A 25,564-nucleotide genomic window follows, 5' to 3' on the forward strand; every position below is an offset into this window, starting at 1 on the left:
TTTTCCTCAGTTCCTAATAAGGTTTTTACTATGAGGGGACTTCTATGCATATTATAATAGATTGTTTGGAATTTCAGTTTTCTGATTTTATCAATTAAGAAACATTTTCTCTAAATTTTACATGCTGGAGTGTTGTAACCTCTTCCTTCGCATGTGGTGTGACTGTAGCTTGTCTAGGAATATGTGGTGGATCCTCTCCACTGTCCCGGACTCAACATCTTTCTGTTTACCTACTGATTTTCAGCCGACCAGCCGTCGAAACCACTGCTGCCTACTAGTTATGGTAGGAAACCTCCAATTTAATGCTTCCAGTTGGTTGTCCAACCGCCCATACCCCCCAAAATTGTTGTTGTGTTGTTGTTTTCAGTCCGGACAGTCGTCGCACTTGGCTCACCTGCTGTCCTATAGCAGTTTTGCTTCCTATATCCTTCCCAACGCCGCCGATGACCCCGATTGTCATTTCATTGTTGTTCCATAACCAATTCCCCGCAAAACGAGCTTCTAAAACACCTTCTACACACCCTAGAAAGGCATCAACCCCTAGAGTTTTTTTTTTTTTTTTCAATCAATGACTTCTAGAGTTAAATCTTCAAAAAACACTCAACTTAAATTGCCCAACCATTAAATAAGAAGGTTACATAACCAAAAAAGTCCAACTTGGCCTAAGATCTTTGATATCAAGCTCCGCTTCAGACAGTTATTTGATTTTTTTTGTGATTGAATAAGCAACCAGAACATTGTCTATTTAACCAAAAAAATTTACATAATTCTTTTTATCTTTTTCCTAGAAATTATTTTATACAAAACTAATTTTAGGAAAAAGGGATAAACATAATGATTCAAAAAGTAGCTTTTAAAATTTCTGACAATTAAATAAAAAACAAAGAAGCCTCAAATCAAATCACCACAAAACTCACTTGGTCTTCATGCTCAGACCTTCTTTCCCAGAAATAATGACCTCGTCAGCCATGTCAAGAAACAAACCATGCTCAACCACTCCCTCCAACGCTGACATTTCCTTTCCTGCTGCATTTAAATCCTGTATTGGTGTCTTAAAGTACAAATCCACGATGTAGTTCGAATTATCAGAAACAAAGGGTTTTCCATCTGGATCTAATCTGAGCTTTGCCTCACATCCTTCATCTTTAAACAATTCCTGTAGCCTGCTCTGATTGTATTTCCAACAAAACTGCACAATTTCCACTGGCACTGCCTGCCCAGTTCCACCTAAGCTGGTCACAAGCTTCGAGTCATCAATGACCACGACAAACTTATCGGATGCCGCCTCAACCATCTTTTCTCGAAGAAGAGCACCACCCCGTCCCTTCACAAGATTAAGATTGGGATCTACCTGTTAAGATCAACAAAAAGAAAATTGGATTTAAAAGAAAATAAAAATCTTAGAAGATAAAGTATAAACTCTATTCCCTTAGGACAGAAGTGTAAGCTCATTCATTTTTTGTTTTCTTTGAGCTCGGCTTGTGTTTAATTATGTTAGAAAATGTCATGTTCGTGCTTGGGTCACTTCAGGCTCATTAGGTTCAAATTATTTTAAATTTCAATGCTTAAAAACAATTGCATAATGCTTAGGTCACTTCAGGCTCATTAGGTTCAAATTATATTAAATTTCAATACTTAAAAACTATTACAGACGTATAAAAGTCAGCTGAAATAGAGGAATGATAAACATATATACTTACATAACTTTGAAGTACATATATTATCTATCCGAGCAGTTAATAATGAGTAGTTCGCTGAGTTGAACTTGAGTTGTTTTAACATAGAATTGAAGAGAAGCAATTTTCATGATTTAGGGTGCGTTTGGGGCAGCTTTATTGTTGTGTTTAGCATTTTTAAAACGCCAAAATGTTGTTTGGTTCGAGCGTTCAGCGAGCGTTTTGAAAACGGCGTGAACGTTTTATTAAAGGAAGCGGGCCGCAGGATCTACCCGCCTCCCGCTTCGAAGAGTTGTGTTTGATCAGCAAATACCTTCTAGTGTCCTTCTCCCTCGTCGCTCCGCACTTGCCCTAGGCTGGTTCTCCATCCCCACTCTCCCTCTCTTCTCCCTCGGTTCTTCCTATCGTTCATCTGGTATCTCGCAATATTATTCCTATATGTTTAATTTATGTGGTTTTCCTTTCGTTGCTCTCGTTTACCCTCTGCGGTTTCCAATCCCATGATTTTCTTTGGAAAGTTTGTGGTGATACCAAATATTGTGTAGATCGAGATTTGTTCATGGTTTTCTTAGATTAATTTCTGTGGTTTTTTATTGGGCCGCACCAGTTTGCCCTCTGTGGCTTCTGATCCCATCGTTTGTTGGGAAATTTTGGTTATGGAAATGTGCAAATAAAAAAAAGGGGAATGTTTAACTGGCTTGATGTGGCTTCAATAGTTTTTTTGCAAGGTTGAGGTGGCCCTGTTTGATCAGTGACATTGATATGGGGTGCTTGATCTGTGCAATCCTCTATTTTGGCTATCCTGTAAGAAATTGATTGCTTACATGGAGGTTCCTTTTTATCCTGTTTGGAAAATTCAAAGGGTTGCAGCTGTATGACTTCCTACTTCTAGTTTGATTGATCATTCCGCATTGAGTAGTTTATAATAGAAGTGAACTTTAAGCTTTTCTTTCAACCGGGACAGTGAATATTATGGATAACATCAAACTATTCTCTCTTTCATATCTTCTTTAAAAAAGGTGGAATGTTTATGAAATGATCTTATAGTGACTGTGAATTTTGTGCTTTTCTTTCAACCGGGACAGTGAATACTGGATGGATTATCTTGTTTGGTGATAGTTTGGTTGTACTAGAAAAAATGAAAAAAACAGTATCTACCATTTAACAATTATTAATTCGTGCGAAGAATTCATTTAGCTTGCATCAAATTTTGATATGAGTGTCTATGCTGCTTAAAATGATTTGATATGCATTTAATTATAGCGAACGTTGGATAATTTGTTATAAATTTTTATTTGGATAATTTGTTTACGTTGGTTGTGAGTGTGTGTTTATGGTGTCTTGGGTGTGCTTTGCTGGCCTTGGTGTGTGGGTTAATGGTGGATGTTAGTTGTGCTTGGTTGTGGTGGCTGTTAGTGGTTGTAAGAGCAGTTTATGGTGGTGTGGGTGTGCTCTACAGGCGATGAGTGTGTGGGTTGGTAGTGGATGTGAGGCTCGCTTGTGTGTGGTGGTTGTGAGTGGTGTTCATGGTGGCTTGGGTGTGCTCTGTTGGCCTTGGGTATGTGGGTTGGTGGTGGATGTTAGCTGTGCTTGTGTATGGTGGATGTTAATTGTGCTTGTGTGTGGTGGCTTGGGTGTGCTATGCAGGCCATGGTTGTGTGGGTTGGTAGTAGATGTGAGATGTGCTTGTGTGTGGTGGCTGTGAGTGGTGTTTATGGTGGCTTGGGTGTGCTCTGCTGGCCTTGGGAGTGTGGGTTGGTGGTAGATGTTAGCTGTGCTTGTGTGTGGTGGCTGTGAGAGCAATTTATGATGGCTTGGGTGTGTGGGTTGATGGTGGATGTGAGGTGCACTTGTGTGTGGTGGTTGTGAGTGTTGTTTATGATGGTTTGGGTGGTTGTGAATGGTGTTCATGTGATTGTGTTGGCTTTCTCCAAGCTCTTTTATTGTGTTTATGTTTATTTATTTGTCATTCTGTAATGGTATTTAATTCGAATTTTTTTCGTTCTGATTTTATAATGGTCTAACATGTTGAGTTTGTTATATGTTAAGTTATTTTGTTTAGCTGTCAATTCTTCAATTAGTTCCAACAAGGTTAAGATGAAAGAAGGGAGTCCCTCAGCAAGGTGGGATAAGAAAGTAACAAATATTTTTTATGATCTTTACATTAAAGAAATTGAGATTGGAAATAGACCTACCACATACTTTAACAAGGAAGCTTGGCAAAATATCTCGAAGAAGTTTAAAGAATTGATTGGAGTATGATAGGCTAAAATTCAAAAACAAGTGGAATCAATTGAAGGAGTGAAAGTTATGGAAGGAGCTGAAACAGGGATCCACTGAGTTGGGTTAGGATCCAATTAAGTGTATCATTGATGTCTCAGAGAAATGGTGGACTGAGAAGTTAGAGGTAATAATGGTGGACTAATATGTATTTTTTCTCATTATCATTTTTGTTTTGTCAGGCAGTATCAGCTGCAAAAAAATTTAAGGTGTGTGAAATTGACCCGGACTTGGAAAATAAATTGGACGTAATGTTTAAGAAGGTTGTCGTGTGGGTCAGCATGCGTTCAACCCAAGTTAGACTGTGTTTGCAGGCATTTCAGGTAACTTGCTACCCAAGCAACGTTGTTATGGTATCCCAATCGGACAGCTTTTTCGGGGTTCGACGGTATCCCAACCAGACAATATTGCTCAAGGTTCGATGGTGTCCCAACCGGACAACGTTGCTCGTGACATGCTTTTTCTGCATTTTAAAATGAATATTATCATACTTTTAATTGTAATTTTAATATTTTACTTTTTTATTAGATTTTTTGATACTCGCTCTTAAGTGAGATGTATATCTTTTTTTTATATTGTTATGGAGTGGTTTTTTTGGTTATCAACTATCAAATGTGTACCCATTACAGTTTTGTTGCAAACAGCAACACTGTACAGTGTCAGAATGGTATTTATCCAGAAAAAGTTGCAAATCAGTTGTTTTTCAAAGGCACAAACCAAACAGCTTATCCTGAGCAGGAACACAATGGTCATTTATTCAGAAACAGGTGCAAATCAATAATTTCTTAAACGCAAAAATCAAATAGTCAATCAGCTTATCAGAATAAGCTCCTTATTTGGATAAGTTGTATAAGTTGTAGCTGCCCCAAACAGACCCTTAATAAAACCATGACTTCAATGTTAAAAAATAGGCGACCCAATTTTTGCGAGCCCATCTTCCAAATACGACAAAAGACTAGCCTTTCACCTTAACATAATTTCCGCCATAAGAAGGCATTAAGTTTACTAAATCATTGAAACATATTACGATAAGGGCTCATTTGGTTGCTTAAACATATGACACATATTTTAAAAGCTCAAGCTTTCATTGTAATTCATTTTAAACTAGAAATCACCATATTTGATATATTCCGAAAATATTTGATATATTCCGAAAATATTTGTAAAGTTTAAAAATGAAATAATTTCAAACAAAATCCAGCTAGATGTGGTTTAGTAAAATCAACATTTTTTAAATATAAATTTTAATTTCAAACAAACAAATTTGCTCAAAGAAATCTGATTAATTTATGGACTTCCAGTAATGTTCTATCAGCTATTCAGAAATTTAAATGCATGCCTCATCAAGAAGAAAATTTGACTTAAAATATGTTAGTTACCTGTATCATTTAAAGAATATTCACAGTCAAAATATGCAGCATTCGGGAACAGCAAAATGGATTTCAAAATATATTCAAGGGAAATTTACACACGTAGCACACAATTCTTATACATTTACATATCTCACACCTAAATACAATTCATTTTCGTGCTTTAAACTTACGCATTAAAGAGAGAATTTCACTTTTAAAAATTGATAATGGTGTTATTCTTTATGTGATATTAAAGATTTGAGTACTATGTGTCTAAATATGAAAGTTTTGGTTTAAGATATGTAGATAAATAAGAATTGTGCACTATGTATGTAAATGCCCATATATTCAATCATGCTCAATTTTGGCATCAAGTATAAAAAAGCAATTCATTTCAAATTGGGCAGATTGAATTGATGATAGGAAGAATACAACATATTATCTTTTTGGCATTACCTTTGAAGTTTTATTGTAGACATCCAAAAAGGATCTTATTATAACATCCATGCATTGAAGTTGAATACATATTTGCAACAAGTACATCTTATGATACAATTTGGCTTCAAAGGATTTTATACGGCCTAAAGGATAAATAAAAGGAGACAATGAGGATGTTCTATCAAAATTAATTTGTCATTGCTTTTAGATATTATGTTTGAAGTCAGTATCATTTCCAGATTAATGTACAATCAAAGTAAGCATCATTCTGGCACACCAAAGAGGATTTTGATATGTTTTAAAGGCACTCGCAATTTTGGCATTATCATAAGAAAAGTCATAGATTTCAATTTGAATTATTTTTTTAGCAAGATTGGCCGAGTTGCATTGATTATAGGAGTAATATAATATGCTATCTCTTAAGCCAATGTCACCTCCCAAAAGAGCCCTTATGGGTGGTGCATGCTATCTCTTAAGCCTAAGCTCTAAAGTATATCAAGAACATTCTATAGGCCTTTTATTACAATATTTTACAATATTTCCAATCAATAAAAGTGAAGATATTTTGCAACAACTGCATCTTTCATACAATCTGACTTAGAAGGATTTTATATGGCCTAAAGAAGCAGCAAAAGAAGACAATGCAGATGCTTCTTGACAACAAATCTATCATTAATTTGGCAAGGAATATTGTTCATCAGGAAATGAGAAAACAAAGTCAAATTCAATATCATTTCATTAGTGAGATCATGCTCGATGAGTTGTGAAGCAAAAACCATGTAACGTAGAAGAGCAAGTTGCAAAAGATTTCACAAAGGTTTTACCTGATTAAAAAAAAAAAGTTTAAAAAATTTTGTTTCAAGATAGCCGTTCAGCAGCTCATTTGAATTATGCTGAGATTTTGAAATAATTCAAACTAATAAATTTTCAAATTAGTACGGCTGAGGTTGGTTATCAAGTCGAGAGATTCATGGCTATAGAATGAATTTCATATTATTGAGATAAAATCGCTGGGGGGTTAGAGAGATTTAAATCGCTATTTCGATTCCATCTGGATGGTATGTAAGAACTTTCGAAGTAATTTTTCCCTTCGCTTCCTATATATATCTCTATTCTAATGTTCCGCTAAAAATACATGCGCGGCACGTTTTTATTCAAGATTAAACCACCAGAAAAAGCTATTTCAAATTATTTGCGAAAAATTGAACAAATCAAAGAGCACTAACTAACTTCATCTGCCCCGTCAATGGCGAGATCGATCCGCTGGTACTCGTCGAGGTTAGACAATGGGATACCTGCAGATTTTGCAAGCTCGGATGTACGCTTAGAGGTAGGCACGCCGACGATGCCACGGAGCTTTCCGGCGGAAAGAAGGGCTCCAATTTCAGCGACGAAGAAGCCGGCAGTGATTCCGGTGCCAAGACCTAGAACCATGTCGCTCTTAACGTACTCGGCGGCCTTGATAGCTGCGACCTTCTTGAGATTTACTAGTGAGATGCCGGTGGTCGGTGATGTTGGGCAAGGGGTAGAAAGGCAGCAGACGCTGCCGCCGGTTTTGGCGGCATGGGGGCGGAGGTTGTCAGTGGAGGTGGAGGAGAAGGTCGATGAAGGGCTGATCGATGAGCTCATCGCTGCCATGGGGAGGAGAGGGGAAGGCGACTTCTGGGCGGAGTAGAAGCTGGGAGAAGAGGGACTGCGGAAGGGGAAAATTTTGAGTACGTAAGCGTACTTTGCGCTGAGTACATAATTAAGATTATATTCGCGCTATAAGTGGAAAGGGGGAAAATTTTGAGTACCGCTTACTTAGCGTTGAGTACATAATTAAGATTATATTTGCGTTATATCTTTCATATATCTGTATATAATTTATAGATACATGTAAATATAAGAGTGAAACTTATTTATAAGTTCAAGTAGGTTACATGTAAGTTATATAGAGGTTGCAGGCAATATAACGCGGATATAATACAGATATAACGTGAATATAACTTCCATTATATATACAAAAAGTTATATGGAGGTTGCAGGCAATATAACACGGATATAATATAGATATAACGTGAATATAACTTCCATTATATATACAGTGATGCGTACGTCTTATGCATGCAAATTTTTCTCCTGGGGAAGAGGATTTTCCGACTTCTGTTTTTGTTTTATTGGGATATCAGCATATCACTTATTTTTTCACTTATTTTATATTTTATTAGTGGGACATTTACATGCATGCCATCCAATTCATAATAAATTACACATCTAGCACTTTTAGTAAATTTTTATATCTAGGCCACTGAATTTCTCAAATTAGAGCAAAAAGACACTGTTTTAACCTTTTAAGAAGTGAAATACACTTTTTTCATGTGTAATACATTATAAATCCAATGAACAGCCAACCCGAGCACCGAAGAACACCAACTCTCATTGAAATAAATAAACCCAAAGAACAGCAAATTCCGAGCACATTCTCATCATAAACCTGAGAAACAGCCAACCCCAAACGTAATGAAATTCATAAACACGAAGAACATCCAACCCCACCGGAATAACAACCAACCACCGTAGTCTAGAAACAAAAATCATATCTTTCAATATAACAAGACGAAAGGGGAATAAATAGCTCGAAAAATAGGGCTTATGAAACGACGTTAGTTGAATGTGTTAAAGAAATATAATAAGTTCAAATAGGGATCAAATGACAGATAATAGATATATAAATATAAGTGGACATAGTCCAATCAAAGTTGAATAGATGCATAGCCTCGAGTTATTAAACTCTGAGTCTATTTGACCATGAAGAGTCTTCCCAACTCAATTAAGAAATCTCTATCAAAAATCCATCAATTGCATCGTCCAAATGAACTCCACATATTTTAAGTCAAAAACTTCACATACTCTAAGTCAAAGAAAGACTGAGATAATATCTTATGAATCTATTTAGCATAAAGAATGAGTTGGAATCAACTCCTTACAAATATGATAAAGAATCAATGGAAGGAAGGGGGAATGAATAGCTCAACCAAATAGTATTTCATTAGAGGGCTCTCAGAACGTGTTTGGGAAGCGTGTTTAGGTGAATGTGGTTATGAAATTACAAATGAAGGAAATATGTTGGGTTTAGGGCTGTAAAACGAGTCGAGCTTGAGCGAACTCAGGCTTGACTCATGTTTGGCTTGTTCAAAATTGCTTGGGTTTGAAATCAGCCCATGAACAGCGTGTCCGTGTTCAAATCGATTTAAATATAAAATTGCTTGGGTTTGAAATCAGCCCGTGAACAGCGTGTCCGTGTTCAAATCGATTTAAATATTCTTGTTCGTGTTTTTCTTGTCCGTGTTTGGCTCATGTTCGACTTGGAATTGACTCTTTAAAATTAATTGGAAAAAAAAATTAGAGTGTTGGATTCGAACCTCGACCAAATGCATGCAAAAGAATGCACATAACCACATTACCACACAAGTTGTTATGATTTAAACTTAAATATAAAAATATAAAATATATTATTATATAAACAATATATATAATATAATATTATATAAATAATTATATTATTATTTTTTATTTCAAGTTAAAACGAGTCGAACACAAGCGAACAAAGAGTTGTTCTTGTTTGGCTTGTTTATAAATTGAGCTTAAAAAAATATTTGTGTTTGGCTCGTTTACTTAACGAATGAGTCAAACACGAACTGTTCACGAACAACGAGTTTTTTAACAGCCCTAGTTGAATAATGAAATTTGTTGTTGGGAAGCATATTTAAGTTGTTCTATTGTTATCTCTCTTGAAAATAACAAGGTGGGTGATGAAACTACGTGAAACGAGCATCAAGGAGGTTCACCGAATATTCCTAAGCAAGCTAAAACACACCACTTGCAAAATAAGAAAAAGGATACAGTCTCCCTAGGATAGAAATTTGAGAATACAATATCCATTAAATAAACGTTAAGACAATATTTTATCTAACCAATAAAAAAAACAATATATAGTTTTTGAAAACAAAATTAACTCTTTAAAATTGTAATAACAAGGGTCTGCAATCCGGCAGCTGCAGAACAAGCAAAAAAAAAATCTCATTATTCTGGAGAATGATGGAAATCCTACTAAATACTGCTTATGAGATTGTAGAAGTTTATGGAACAGGAAAATCTTATAGGGCAGGAGATTCTCTTAGAATCCTACAATATGAGAGGCAGTGTCACACACCGGGTCTGGATAACAATACGTCTCAGTAATGTTGGACATGATAAAATGAATTGAATCTATTTTATATTTTTCAAAAAGAAAATTCACATGCAAATAATAAGAATATACCAAGAAATGCAAATTTTTATTCTATAATAAATATTGCACTAGTACAACTGAAATGAATGCAGGAAATTGACTGGATCAAACCAAAATAACAACATTGAACAACTACTCAGACCCAAAAGAAAAATAACTAAAGCAAGCATAAAGAAAAAAATATCAAAATTAAAAATTTAAAATTGAAAAGTCTGTTCCGATAGAGTCGGTCATGCTGGCGGCTAAATAAAATTTCTTTTGCAAAAATATCAAAGAATGAGTTTGACAAACAAACTCAATAAATAATAGTCATATAATAGAGCATAAATAACAAAGGTAATAAGGCATGTAATATGGACAACAAATAACGATAATTTCTACGTGCATATATAACATTGTAAGACAATAAGAGGGGTAAACATCAAATGTGCATATCACAAGAAAAAATTTAATCATTTACCACTAAGTTTCTTATGATTTAGTTTTGCATTTATTATTTATATAATCAGTTTTGATATACACAATGAAATTAGAAAGGTCAATATCAATCCAAGGAAACCCAGTGATTTTATGTAGAGCCGTCACTCTATGGGTTCATTGTCCCGACTAGCCAAAATCCAAAAGGATTACACTACCCAACATACAATCTCACACAAAGCATACCAACTTATTTCCACAGGTATAATATGTAAGAATTATAATATTTCATCCATACTTTTCATATGAAAGAAGTAAATTCATATAAGTGAGGTGCAAAAAAAGAAATGGTATAATACGATAGATGTAAATTCACACACAAGCATGCAAATTTATTTTCATAGGTATAATATATAAGATTCCCAAAAGCATTTGGTGATGCTTCTTTAGAGCATGGTGGTCTCGTGTTGAGCGAAGAACTTTGTATATTTTTTAAGACTAGACTTCTTTTGAATTTACTAGCTTGACTAAAATTTATGATTTTGATGCTTCATGAATTCTTGATCGTTGTAAGAATTAGTTGATTCCTTATAAGTTGCACAAAAAATAAATTATTATGTCTTATAAGGAATCCAATGTATTTTAATTAAGATATTGTCATTCGATAAGAGTACAATGACATCAAACTCTCATGAGGCTGGTCTCATGTAAGCTTTTTAGATGAATATTTAATTTCTCAAATAAGTAGAAAATATACACTCAAAGTTAGCACGTGTTTTTTTTATATATAAATATTTTATACCTTTTAAGGTCGGTGCCTTTTAATATCGGAGAATAACTTGTATCTCCAGAGATTTATAGTTTTTTTAGTTTTTCTTAATATATATGTATCCTATGAGGCTTGTAGCCTTCTAAGATTTTCTTTAGTGCACCTGTATTTTTCGATGCTTATAACATTCTGAGATTTTTTTCAAATATAATGTATTTGTACCTTATGAGGCTTATAAAATTCTAATATGTTTTTGGCGTATATGTATTTTGTAAGGCTCTTAGCCTTTTAAGATTTTTTTAGTATATACATATCTTCTGATGCTTATAACATTCTAAATTTTTATTGCATCTATAAATTATTGTTGAGTTGTGGAGCCCGAGCACAAGACACCCGGTGCATATGCTTCAGGTTGTGGGCATTAAGTCCACAATTGGGTGTTGCTCGAAAATAAGAGTCGGTGCCTTGGCACCGGCTTTAGGCGCATATGTGCCTGCTGTAGATGGGATGCTGCTTTTATTCCTGAGAGACTGGTGCCTATTGACGCTTATGTTGGCACTTTAGCTCCTATTATGGGGCGTCGATACAGAGCACTTAGCATTTAGGTGTCAAGTTTGGGTGCCTAATCGCTCGGTGCGGTCACTACACGATAAATTGGGTTTTAAGCCATTTTTTTGCGTGTGGATCAGAGAGCTTGATGTTTTCTTCTCTCTGAATTCTTCAACAAACATCTCAGTGAATGTGAGGAGTGTCGAAGAGGTGGATTTCAGTGATTCTGTGTGACTTTTTGTGCTGTATCAGAGAGAGATGATTGTTGGTTCAAGTCCTGTAAATTTTCTCATGTGATTGTGGAGAAGAAACTTGTGTGAGTAATTCGTAAAACTTTCAGAATTTCATAGTGAAATTTATGGTGGTGTGGCTCAGTGTTTTTTTTTCCATTCTCAGGTTTTTCCACTCAAAATCCTTGCGTGCTCTTGTAGTTGCTTTGATTGTGCTTTTGTGTTTAAATTTTTGTTCTAACTTTTTTGAATCCTTTGATCTTATTCCGTAGCAAAACTAAAAGGAAATTTCTTCGCAGTAGTTTTCCCTAGCAAACCAAAATCACATCGGGGTTAGATTTGAGTGGGTGCAATGGATGAAAAAATAAGGTTCAAAGTGGAGAAGTTTAAAATGGGGTGAAATTTACTTTCTGGAAGATGCAAACCGAGGATTTGTTGTATTAGAAAAAATTATACTTACCACCATAAAGAAACACAAGGTTGTTTGAGTCTATGTCTATGGAGGAATGGGAGTTATTGGATCGAATGACACTAGGATTGATCAGGTTGATACTTACCTCATTTGTTGCGTTCAACATTGTGAATGAAAAAACTATGGTGGATATCATGGTGGCACTGGCCAAGATGTACAAATGACCTTCTACTTCTAATAAGGTTTTTTCTAATGAAGAAATTATTCAACATAGAGCTGGTGAAAGACAATTAAGTGGTTGGGCATCTCAATAACTTTAATATTGTAATAAACCAGTGTGTTCTATGAGAATCAAGTTTGATGTTGAGATCATAACACCAGTGAGCATTGGTGATACTATCTTCATTATCAAAAAGTTGGGATGACTTGATAGGCTTCGAAGTTGAACTTTGATGATATGGTGGGTTTGATGTTGAATGAAGAAGTTCGCAAAAAAACAATGAATGGCGAATCTTCAGGTTCTGCGTTGAGTGCTGATAACAGGGGAAGGAATCTTGGTATGAATACAAGCTGAGATAGATCCAAGTCCAAGAAAGAAAGCCCAAGTAAAGTAGAGGAGAATGCTAGAACTACGATAAGAGGCATTTCAAGAAGGACTGCAAAGCTTTAAGAAAAGCTAGCAATGGAGGATAGGAAAATAGTTCTCTATTAATGTCTCCACAGGAGAAATCTAAAATGACTCCCTAATGTTATCCCTAGTCAACACTGAATCCTGGATAGTGGATTCAGGTGCCTCTTTTCATGCTTGCTCCAATAAAGTGATATTTAAAAAATATAGTCAGAGTGATCCAAGGAAGTTTTATATGGGAGATAACAAGGTCTACAATAAAGTTGGAAAGGGTGATGTTGATATCAAGTTGCTAAATGAAGAAGTCTGGAAGCTTACTGAAGTCAGACGTGTTTCTAGTTTGAAGACAAATTTTCTCTCTATGGGCTAGCTGCAAAAGTCATGACTCGTGACTACTTTCACATGTGATTTGTGTAAGGTAACCTGGAAGGCATTAGTGATTTCTTGGGCAACATTGAATGCAGCCTTTATCTGATCAATGAAAGGATTGATTTAATTTATGTGGTTGGATTAGGTTGGATGCAGGTCTATGGCGGCGTAGGCTTTGTCATATGAGCGAGAAATATATGAAGCTACTACTTTCAAATAATAAGTTTCATGGTCTGAAATCAGTTGATCTGGATTTCTGTGAAAACTATATTTATAGCAAGCAAGTTTATTTATACAATGGTGAGCAAGTGGTGAAATCAAAGAAACTTGAGTTAGTGCATACTGATGTATGGGGTCCTACTCCAATTCAGTCCATTGGAGGTTCTCGTTTTTTTGTGAGGTTCATTGATGATCATATGAGAAGGGTTTGAGTTTATTTTTTAAATTAGAGATCTGATGTACTTAAAACATCTAAGAGAAGAAAGACTATGATAGAAAATGAGATAAACTTAAAGCTAAAGTGTCTCGGATCAGATAATGAGGGTAAGTGTCCTGATCAGAAGTTCATAATTTTCTGTGCTGCAGAGGGGGTCAGGCATGAGTTTATTGTCCAAAGGACACTACAACAAAATTATGTAGCTAAGCACATGAACAAAACGATCACGGAACATGCTAGGAGCATGAAACTACATGCAAGTATGCCAAAATAATTTTAGGCAGAAGTCGTAAACAGAACAATTTATTTGATAAACCACAGTCCATCGATATCTTCGGAAGAAGGCTTATCTAAAGAAGTACGGAGTGATAAAAAGATATGATTATCTCATTTAATAGTATTTGGGTGTTCTGCATATGTGCATATTGATGTAGGGTCCATGAGTAACCTTGAATCAAAATTTCTCAAGTGCACCTTCATTAAAATATGACACAGAAGAGTTTGGGTATAAGTTTTAGAATTATTAGAATCAGAAATTCATTAGAAGTAGGGATGTCACATTCAACGAAATAGAGATATACAAGAACAAGGTCAGAACTTAGGACATTTCTTCAGTTACTTCTAAAGAATCCAAATATGTGGAGATAGAAGATACTGGTGATCAGGAAGTTAGAGAAAGAAGCAGGCAGAAGGAGCACTGAAAGTTCCTCAACCACCTGCTACTAAAGTCAGAAGATCCAGCAGATTGAAACAACTCATACAAATGTATTCTCCTTCTTTACATTATTTGCTATTAAATGATAGTGGTGAAACAAAGTGCTTTGAGGAGGTCACTCAAGTTAAAGATTCAAGGGAGTGGATGAAGAAATACAATCTTTGGAGTCAAATCAGACTTAGGATTTGATGATTGATATTGAGGTAGATGAACCTCACTCATTTGTCTTAATACTAGTTACTGAGCTTCACATTGAAAACTGAATATTCTTATTTTGAGATTTCTCCTTTCTCCACATACGATGTACTAGGGGCAAAGAAGAGGCATCTTCACCAGCATGGTGATGCCCATCTGAGAGAAAATATGTAGAGGCTTATTGTCTCTGACTACGAGATTGTCCCTTAGAATGGTTGGTATTAGAGCATAATGTTCAATTATTTCAAATATTACACTTCTTGGCTATTAAAAGAGTGCTTATACTTTTATAAAGGTGAGTTTTTAGTTCCTACAGATAACACCAAATTGTTGCGTGCTAGAATATTTTTAACGCCGGACAGGTCTTATGTCTTAGCTTAGTATAATTTTTCAACACAAACACATACAAAGTTGTAAGAAAAAATCATATGTTTTACGTAGGAAAAAACTTGAAAAGGAAAAAAAAAGTATGTGGCTTGGCCCAGTCAAGGGTAATTCATTATGTAATCAACAGTACAAAGGTTCACTCGTATCATGTATTTGGAAAGATGAGATTATAAGATGATGTCGCTGAATACAAAAATAGTCGTAGTTTACTACAAATGTTGTAATTGATTGTAGTTGGTCGCAACAAATTAATGGTGATGATGGCCTACTAATTTTGGTCGTCGACGACAAACTATGGGGTTCTACAATGAACTTTAGTAGTAGGCGACAATCGTCAAAATTTCAAGATTTAAGATTTAGTAGTAAACCCACTCTCTCACTCCTCTACTCCCCCTCAAGTGAAGAACGAGGACCTATTTACATTTTTTTAGAGGGGCATTTGAAAAAAAATAACCCATCACTCAAAAGACTCCATCGAACGATCCATATTGATTATCTTGATCACATGCAGTTTTTTTCAACATTTAAGTGTCATATTGACATCAAAATTGAATGTGGGTTCATTGGATTTCTCTTGTCGAGGCGCACGATCTGACTATAAAAATGTCAAAATTTAATAAAATTTAACATTTCAATTGATACAACAAAGCCTTTAAATGTTCAATTTATGTTGATTTAAATTCAAATCAGATCAATTTCAGTGTCATTGAATTCATCTTGTCAAAACACTCGCTTGGACTATAAATTTATTGAAATTCGGGCTAGATGATATCGAGCTTGAATTTAAATTATTTCTTGCTCAAATTTTTTCCAATGACAATACAAATTTTTTGATGATACATAAAAAAATAAAATATAAAAAATAGTAATTAAACAAAAGAGAGGCAACAATTTGAAGGTAAAGTAGTGAAAAATATTCCCCAAATTTAACCATCTATAAAAGCTATCATAAAATCATGGTGCTGAAAATAAAAAAAGGTTAAAAGTTATTCCGTGTATTATAATATATTTTAACGTTGAAAAAATAGGATAACTTGTACCACTATCATAGTCTATTATATATATATATAAATTGCATATATATGACTATAAAAAGTTATTTCTCAATATTTTATAAATAAAATAGATTTATGTTTGAAAAATAAGATTAAAGTATTTACAAACATCCCACTCAATTTTTATGTATTTACATATTTAGCGCCTAAATTTTAATATTCAATTGGCGCGAGTACCCAATCTGACAACTCTTCTGGAGTTTGACATAGTAGAAAAATATTTACGTATATCATACGCATTTCGTGCGTATAAAAGTTATTTGAAGAGTATTGCAGGGATATGTCACTGTTATCGAGGTTAATACTCTCAATAAACTTACGAAGCCCGTGAATGACATGAAAAAAATGAATATCAAATCGCGGAATGTATTGTTAGGTTATTAAAAATTTATTGAGATATTATTTGTGGTTAATATCCTGGATATCATTTTAATAAGCCAAGCAGTAAGCAGTGGGATAAGCTTATCTCAGTTCCGCACGCCGAGCCTTTTTTTTAACAGACATAGCTAGCCCAAAGTGAGCGCAGAGGAAGAACAGTACTACAGAGGTGAAGATCTTACGGAGGGTTTGGTGAAGAAATGGAGGAGCAGAGCAGAATACTAATCCCCAAAGTGAAGCTGGGGTCTCACGGATTAGAGGTATCGACTGACTCTATCTATATTGTTCTTTGGTTTACTTTTTTTTTATCTAAATCTCATGTTGTGTTTGCGGAAATTTTACTGCATTAGTTAAATGATTATTTGATAAGCTCCCGATTCACTTTCTTGTGCTTGGGTGGTGTAAATTCTGGTGAATTTGTTATAAAATTCTTCGTAATTGGCATATTGATGAAAAAATTCACATCAGATAAGGATAATCAAATATCAAGAGTGCTTTGATCGATCATTAAGAGGTGTTGCTGCTTTCGCATGTAGAAAAAATTAGTGACCTATATTTTTTTCCCCAATCTCATGACGTGTTTGTGGAAATGTTACTGCATTAGTTGGATTATTATTTGACTAATGCTTTAACATGTTTGATAAGCTTCTGATTAACTTTCTTGTGCTTGGTCGGTGTAAATTCGGGTGAAATTTGTAAAATAATTCTTAGTAATTGGCAGATTGATGAAAATATTTTCATCAAATAGCTAGGGGTGTAAATTATTTGGTCAAAACGGAAAAACCTAATTGAACCAAACAAGTTTGGTTTGTTCGCACTGGTTTCGAAAATACATTTTTGATTTTTGGTTTTTAAAATATTAATGCATTAAAGTATAGCCATTACTTTGACCAAAAAGTGATATTTTTATAATTTTTTTGGATTGCTATAGTGATTTTAGCATATGAAAATAATCTCTTAACTTTTAAGAAAAAGAATTTTATAATTTACAAATCTAAAATCTTAAAATAATAACGTGATATTTTTGTTGAAGATTTTCTAACTAGTTTTGAATTATTCAATAATTTAAAATTTATTATTAGATATCAAATTATTGCATGACTTATGTTTTAGTAGAGATCTGGTTAGGAGAGTAGATGTTTTAGACTTAACTTATGTTAAGAAAGGTAGAGGTGGATCTAAAATGACTTGGGCATATTATATAAAAAAATGATCTTAATCTATTAGAACTAAAGAAAATATGATGCTCAATAAGACACAACGGAGAAAAAGGATTCATATAAAAAATTATCTTAGTCTATTATAATTATTCAATAATTTAAAATTTATTATTAGATATCAAATTATTGCTTGACTTATGTTTTAGTAGAGATCCAATTAGAAGAGTAGATGTTTTAGATTCAACTTATGTTAAGAAAGACAGAGGTAGACCTAAAATGACTTGGGCATAGACTTGGGCATATTTATTATATAAAAAATGATCTTAATCTATTAGAATTAAATGAAAATATGATGCTCAATAGGACACAATGGAGAAAAAGGATTCGTGTACTCGATCTCACTTAGTGGGTTAAAGGCTTGTTGTTGTTGTTATATTATTATTTTTATTATAATTTAATAAATATAATTACTTAAACATAAATCATAATTCTAGTTTGAGCATATGGAACTTGAGCTTTTGCATAATTGAGTTTATTTTGGTCATCTTGAGATCCAAACTTTCTTGATATAGATAATCCCATGATCCTGAAATTTTTCCATAAGAAAATATTAGATATTACCAATCTTGTGTTTGTTATCATAAAAAAATATAGAGCCAACACAATCTCCTTATTTTTGATGATGACAAACCTATGTTGGCTAAATTAGAATAAGGTGTGAAATGACTTTAATCCACATATATTTATCCTTCCCCTTAATATATGCATATTAAAGAAATCAAATAGTTTAAACTCCCAACATATGTTCTCCTCTTTTTGACAACATCAAAAGGGCATGATCAAGCACAAAAAATATCACATAAAAAATCATTTAGTCATAAGCTAGGATCTAACACTTCTAATTTTCTTTGAAGTTCACAAAATCTATTTTTATCTAAAAGTTTAGTAAAAATATCAGTTAATTGTAATTCAGTTGGAACAAATTAAATATTAAAATCACTTTTAGTAACATGATCTCTATTAAAGTGATGTCTAATCTCAATATGTCTAGTGTGTGAGTATTGAATTGAATTTTTAGCTAAATTGATAGAACTAGTATTATCACATTTAATCCGTAAGTTTCTAATTTAAGTCGATAATTTTCAAGTTATCGTTTTAACCAAAAAACTTGAGCGAAACAACTACCTACAACTATGTACTCAATTTTTGAGGTAGAAAAGACTACAAAATTTGGCTTCCTAGAAGAACAACATATAAGGGATGATCCCAAGAATTGACATGTTCCAAAGGTGCTTTTTGATCGACTTTACAATCACTATAATCAACATTGAAAGTAGCATCTATCACATGAAAACAAATTTTTGGGATACCACAAGTCCGACTTAGACGACCTATCAATTATCAAAAGATACTCTTAACGGCAATTAAATGGGATTCCCTCGGGTTAGCTGTAAAATGAGCACACATAAAACAAACATAATGCTAAGCTTACTAGCAGGGACTTATAAAAGATAACCAATCATGCTCCTATAAAGTTTGTTATCTATGATCTTTTCATATTCATCCTAGTCTAATTTTGAGTATTTAGTGATAATGATGTGGACGATTGATAAGAGTGTGTGTATGATTTTTAATATTTAATTTGCTAAATGACACATTTCTACTCAAGTGAGATTTTAACAATAAATTTAATTTTGTGTTAAGTAATTATTTTTTGATTATCATTTTGAAATTAATGTAGAATGATCACATGAAATATTTTTAGAAATATTATTATTTTTTTGAATGATTCATATTTAACTTTTAATTTATTATATTGAGTGTCTAAATATACATGATCTTTTTCTAGCTTAATGTGTTTCTTCTTTAATTTTTGTACTCACCATGCAACTCATTGAATGTCTTATCTAAGTCTTCATAATATCAATCATTATCACTCACATACTCATGGACGTCTGTCGAGTTATCCTCATGATCCGTCATATGACAAAGATTTGTTTTCTCCTTCTCTGACTCATTGGAGCTGGTCTCACTATGTGAATTCATCCAAATAACTTTCATCACTTTTTTCTTTGTTTTTTTTCTTTCATATTTGTTAATGGGAATAAATTACAACATATTAACCCAACACATAAAAGCGTATGCAATAGGATTTGCATGAAAAGAAATGGTAAGTAATGATCCACCCTTCATATGGTTTTAACGAATGAACAAAATAATACATAAATTTATTAAAAAAAAAAAACGTTAAAGCATTAAGTTAATAGCATTTACTTGACAAAAAATAAAGTGATTTTTTTTATTTTTTTGGATTGCGAAAGTAATTTCATTATAACTTATAAGATGGTAGCGAGACCTGCAATGCTCTATGGCGTAGAATATTGGCCTTTAAAATAGCAGCATAAAACAAAGTTTAGTGTTGTTGAGATGAGAATGCTTAGGTGGATGAGTGACTTGACATTTAGAGATAAAATGCGAAATGAATATATCCTTGATAGGGTTAGTTTAGCTTCAACGGCGGACAAGATTAGAGAAAGTCATCTTAGATGATTTGTTCACATTAAATGTTGACCATCTAATGTTCTGGTTAGGAGAGTAGATGTTTTAGATTTGACTTTTGTTAAGAAAGGCAGAGGTATACTTTAAAAAACTTGGGCATATTGTATATAAACTGATCTTAATCTAATAGAATTAAATGAAAATGTGACACTCAATAGGACGCAATGAAGAAAAAAGATTCATGTAGCCGACCCACTTAGTGAGATAAAGGATTGTTGTTGTTGTTATTGTTGTTCTTGGATTGTTAAAGTAATTCCAACAGATGAAAATAATCTTTTAGTTATTGAAATTAGATTTTATAATTTCCAAATATAAAATCATAAAATAAGAATGTGACATTTTTGTTGAAGATTTTCTAACGAGTTCTAAATTATTCAATAACTTAAAATTTATTATTATTTTTTTATTATAGTTTAATAAATATAATCAGTTAAACATAAATCATAATTCTAATTTGAGCATATCGAACTTTAGCTTTTGGATAACTGAGATTATTTTGATCATCTTGAGACCCAAGATTCCTTGATATAGATAATCACATGATCCTGAAATTTCTCTATTAGAAAATAATAGACATTACTTATAATGTGTTTGTTATCATAAAAAATTATAATCAACACCATGACATACCTTTGGCTAGGCTTTTATAAGATTTGAAGAATTAAGACGATAAATAGCTTGACATAGTTTATATACCTTCAATTAATATAAATATTGTTTATGTTCTCTTGAAATAATAATAAGGTAATTAAAATGAAAGTAAATTAATTTTTCTTTATCGGTGCTTTCCCAAATGTTTTTATCTATCAATGTTTATTTGTTGGCTGCTTCATTAGTAGTTAAATCTAGCCTTGATTAGTTGTTACTAATTGGCGTTGTTGTATATTTGGGAATCTAATGAACGTGAAGCTATTGCTAAAAAAATGATGGTTGCTAAACTAGGTACTTAAAGCATTGCACTGCTTGCAAAGAAGCATGACGAGCCACTTTATTTAATTTTACTTTGTGCTGAAAACTTTACTTTGTTATGTGTATTAATTCTAACATATATATCTGCTGGAACTATTGGGTTAAGAATGTTGCAATAGGAACATGAATTGACATAGGACAGTGGGAATCTCTGAAGCTGGGAGGCAATTTGATTGCGGCGATGCCTGTTATAGCTCTTCTTCTTATCTTAATTCACTTTTTATATTGCATGATTAATTGTCATATGATCTAAATTGAGTATCTAAACAAAAAGTGCTTATTTTATTTTAGCTAAATGTTTGGGATCATTTTTATTTTTATTTTTATTTTTACTTTACTTTTGTTTTTAAAAATATATCTATTTAATATATTTTTAACATGTTTGTTTTTAAAAGTTAATCAACTTCTTTTAAAAATACTCAAAATAACTTTTTGGTGTTTTAAACATTTTTTAATACAACTACCATTGTCACCCACCATCGCCACCTAACCAACTTTATTTTAATATTAAATATGCTACATTTAATAAACATAAAAAATATATCTTCAACATATTAAATATATTTTATATCAAATTAAAATATAAATAAAGTAAAATACAAGCACAAAAAAAAAAATATTATCTCAAATGATCCCTAAATATATGAATTTTGTCCACTCTCGTTGTCTTTATTCACGTAGTGGGATTAAGGCTTTGTTGTTGTTTTCCTTATTCACACAAAAAGTCAAACAATTATCCTTACATGGGTTCGTTTGTACATCTACAAAAAGGGGGGCTCTTTTTCATTAAGTTAGCTTGCTATTGGAAGTTTTTCCAAATATTCTGGAAAACTTTACCTCATTTTTGGTGTTCATATAGCATTCATTGCATTGTTAATCTCTCATACTTTCAACCCCTTCATTGTTTTTATAAGTATTTTTGTTTGTCTGGTGAACTGGATTTATTTATTTCTTCTTTTATAGGTGTCAAAGTTAGGGTTTGGATGTATGGGTCTCACTGGCGTTTACAACCCTGCTGTTTCCGAAGAACTTGGTTTATCTATCATCAAAGAGGCATTCAACAGAGGCATAACTTTCTTTGACACCTCTGATATATATGGTCCTCATATCAATGAAATATTGATTGGCAAGGTTTGGTTTCCTTCCCGACCTTTATCTATTTTTATAATACAATATATAATAGTTTTGAAAGCGATGGACAATTCATATATTTTGATAAGGAATCAATCTGCACAGGCCTTGAAACAATTGCCAAGGGAAAAGATTCAACTGGCTACAAAATTTGGTATTGAAAAACTCGAAAAAACAACGATGGTTGTGAATGGTAGGCCGGATTATGTCCGATCTTGCTGCGAGGCGAGTCTCAGGAGGCTTGGTGTTGATTACATTGATTTATATTATCAACACAGGATTGATAGGACTGTGCCTATAGAGGAGACAGTGAGCACTAATGGAACTCAAAAATTTCATGATTTTGTTGCATTTCTCAATTATGTTAGGGGCTATTTGGGATACTTTTGATTTTTTATTTTAGTTTTTTAGTTTTATTTTATTTTGTTTACATTTTGATTTACAACAAAACATATTTGGTATGGTATAACATGTTTAGTTGTTTTTAAAAACACTGAAAACAACTTTTAGATGTTTTGATTATTTTCAAAAACAATTAATTTATTAAAAATAAAAATAAAAATATGCAAAAAATTGCACCAAAAAAATATATTTTTAAAATAAAAGCACAAGAAAAAAAATCCCAAAGAAGCCCTTAGATGATTTGTTGGTGATTTTAGCATTTTTTTTTGTTCTGGATTGGCAGGTTAGGGAGCTCAAGAAGTTGGTTGAGGAGGGGAAGGTGAAATTCATCGGTCTTTCTGAAGCCAGCCCAGATACAATTAGACGTGCACATCTCATTCACCCTATCACAGCAGTCCAAATGGAGTGGTCTCTCTGGACCAGAGATATTGAAGAAGATGTAGTCCCACTTTGCAGGTATTGACGATACATTTATCATAGACTACTATATGATCTGAAAATTTTTTCTTACCTTTTCTTTCCTTTATGTGTGATTCCTTTTCTTCGTTAATCGTTTCCGACTTAACAAATAATTTTTTTTTCGATCTTTCCTTTTGTTAACACTGTCATTGCTGGTCCCAAGCCTGAATTTAAAAAGTTGAGGGTTGCGTTAGGTAGTTGACAAATAGCGTAAAACTTGTTGAAAAAACCATAATATGAATCCTTTTGATTATTGTGTAAGTGCTAGAGCGTCCCCTGGAAGCAACGTGTTGTAGTCGACCCCACGTAGTGGGATTAATGTTTTGTTGTTGTTGTTGTTGATCTTTCCTTTTTGATCTTCCTGCCGTCTTCTACAACCTTCCCGAATTGATCGCTTGTTTATTGCCTCCCGTGACTATTTTGGGAGGGCAGAGGCATCACACTCCCCACCTCGCCTCCTCCCGCTTCCTCTCCCTTATCTCCTCCCGACCTCCCTCTACTCTCGCTCTCTCAATTCGCTCGAAACCATTGCCTTTGTGACTGAACCCATGTGATAAATTCGCTATTGGAGCTATAAGTGAAGACAACGATGGGATCGTAACTTACAAAATCCACCAAACTCTAAAATCCCATCTTCCTCTTCCTTCCGTCGCTCATACCCGAGACCATCGAGAAATGTAACCTTCTGTCTCTGCCTTCCTCCCTCTCGCAGGCCACAACCTCTCTAAATTTCGTAAATCCATCTCCCAATGGGGCTTTTTAACTCGGGATTTAAGACAAAACAGAGGAGAAACGAGATTTGAGAACTGTAGGATTTGAAACATATTTTAATTAATATTAATTAAATTCATAAATTATCCCTTTTAAAAATATAATAACAATAATACTAATTTAATAAAAAATATAATAATTAAAAAAATAAAAGTTTATTTTACCTAATTTAATTTCATAATTATTTATATTTTTTTTTATTCTAACTGTGTAGGATCGCCCATTACACAGTTGAATTAGAAGTGTCGATATTGTCGTCTCGAGGTAAGTAACTGTTGTTTGTTGGAGGATAAATGTAACATTTCTAGTTAAGAATGTTATTCCTTGTTAATTATAGTAGAATTACATCTATTTCTTAAGTTTTTCAGTCTTGTCCTTACTATTTCAATTATGATGTTGCACTTGTTGTAGACCTAGTTTATTGCTCATGACGAAATTACCAACTGCCTTAATTTATCGTTGCATATTTAAATAATCCTGCAATTATAGTGTCTATTTTTTCTTGCATTTTCTTGCATTTTATAAATTTGCATATGAGTATATGTCATATCACAAGCCTGTGTAAAATTACATACTTCTTATATATTATACCAGTGAAAACAAGTTGACATGTTTGTGTGTTATTGTATGTAGGTTGGTATAATCTTTTTGGATTTTGGCTAGTATGATTGACAGGCATACAGAGTGACGACATTCCTGATTTTATGCTGTCTATTAAAACCGATTATATAAATATAAATGAAAGTGACATGATAAGAAATTTGATTGAAAATAATTGCATTTTTCGTATGATATGCGTGTTGATCTCATTTTTAGTGAGGTCTAGTCTTCCGCTCAGGGTTTAGGATCTAGCCTTAGGAATCTCCCTTCGACTATCTTAGAACCTTAAAAATGGGACCCGCCTTGTTTTAGAAATTTAACCCACTTCTGTACTCTTCTGGAGTTTCGCGTGTGTGGTATCAACTTCTAGCTAACACTATGAAACCAACATGAGGAACCCAAAAGGGATTCCTATAGGACCTTTTGAGCCTTAGGGTGACCTTCTGCACAATTCACACTCCCGCGCGCATAAACTTCGCAATTCGGAGAGTCGACGTGTCCGACCGCCGCAATTCGCATTGCCTGCACTGTTACCTGTCGAATGGAGTACACATTTTGAGACGATCGATCACGGGTCGAAATTTTGTGAAATTTGAATTTTGACGTGTTTTTGACCCGATTGTCGACGACGTCGTCCGAGCAACCCCGGATGACAAAACAGACTGCACCGGCGCGTCCAGAACGTCGATTTTGCCTAGGGGAGGCACCCATTTTGTTACGACGCAACGTGGGAGTAAATTGCATATAATTTAATATATATATGTATATATATATATATATATATTAATTTGTATAAAACTATTTTCCCCTTTTCCTCTTTAAGCCCTAACTCCCCACTCTCCGCGTCCGAGCTCTGCCTCCCTTCCTTCTCGCGTTCGCACGCCTGGCCTCTCTCTTTCTCGGTCTCGAGCCGAGCGAGCTCTTCCTCCTCCACGCGAGAGAAAGTTGACTTCT

General features: G+C 33.7%; 2 protein-coding genes across 2 annotated transcripts in view; one reads left to right on the forward strand and one right to left on the reverse strand.

Annotated features, from left to right (window-relative positions):
- Window positions 1-856: 856 nt before the first annotated feature.
- LOC110031421 (probable ribose-5-phosphate isomerase 3, chloroplastic) lies at window positions 857-7,473 on the reverse strand. Its single transcript, XM_020734603.1, has 2 exons — window positions 6,977-7,473; window positions 857-1,351 (listed from the first exon to the last, which is right to left on the reverse strand). Exons 1-2 carry the CDS (start codon window positions 7,382-7,384, stop codon window positions 914-916), a joined length of 846 nt encoding a protein of 281 aa, XP_020590262.1. The 5' UTR covers window positions 7,385-7,473; the 3' UTR covers window positions 857-913.
- A 9,174-nt stretch (window positions 7,474-16,647) lies between these two features.
- The window catches only part of LOC110031425 (probable aldo-keto reductase 1), a 16,224-nt gene continuing 7,307 nt past the window's right edge, over window positions 16,648-25,564 (forward strand). Inside the window, exons 1-4 of the mRNA XM_020734607.1 lie at window positions 16,648-16,819; window positions 22,211-22,378; window positions 22,484-22,687; window positions 23,064-23,236. Of these exons, the coding sequence (XP_020590266.1) occupies window positions 16,760-16,819; window positions 22,211-22,378; window positions 22,484-22,687; window positions 23,064-23,236 (605 nt within the window). The 5' untranslated portion in view covers window positions 16,648-16,759. The remainder of the gene's footprint in view (window positions 16,820-22,210; window positions 22,379-22,483; window positions 22,688-23,063; window positions 23,237-25,564) is intronic.

This window comes from Phalaenopsis equestris, unplaced genomic scaffold (genome assembly GCF_001263595.1).
Source record: "Phalaenopsis equestris unplaced genomic scaffold, ASM126359v1 Scaffold000812, whole genome shotgun sequence".
NCBI lineage: Eukaryota > Viridiplantae > Streptophyta > Magnoliopsida > Asparagales > Orchidaceae > Phalaenopsis > Phalaenopsis equestris.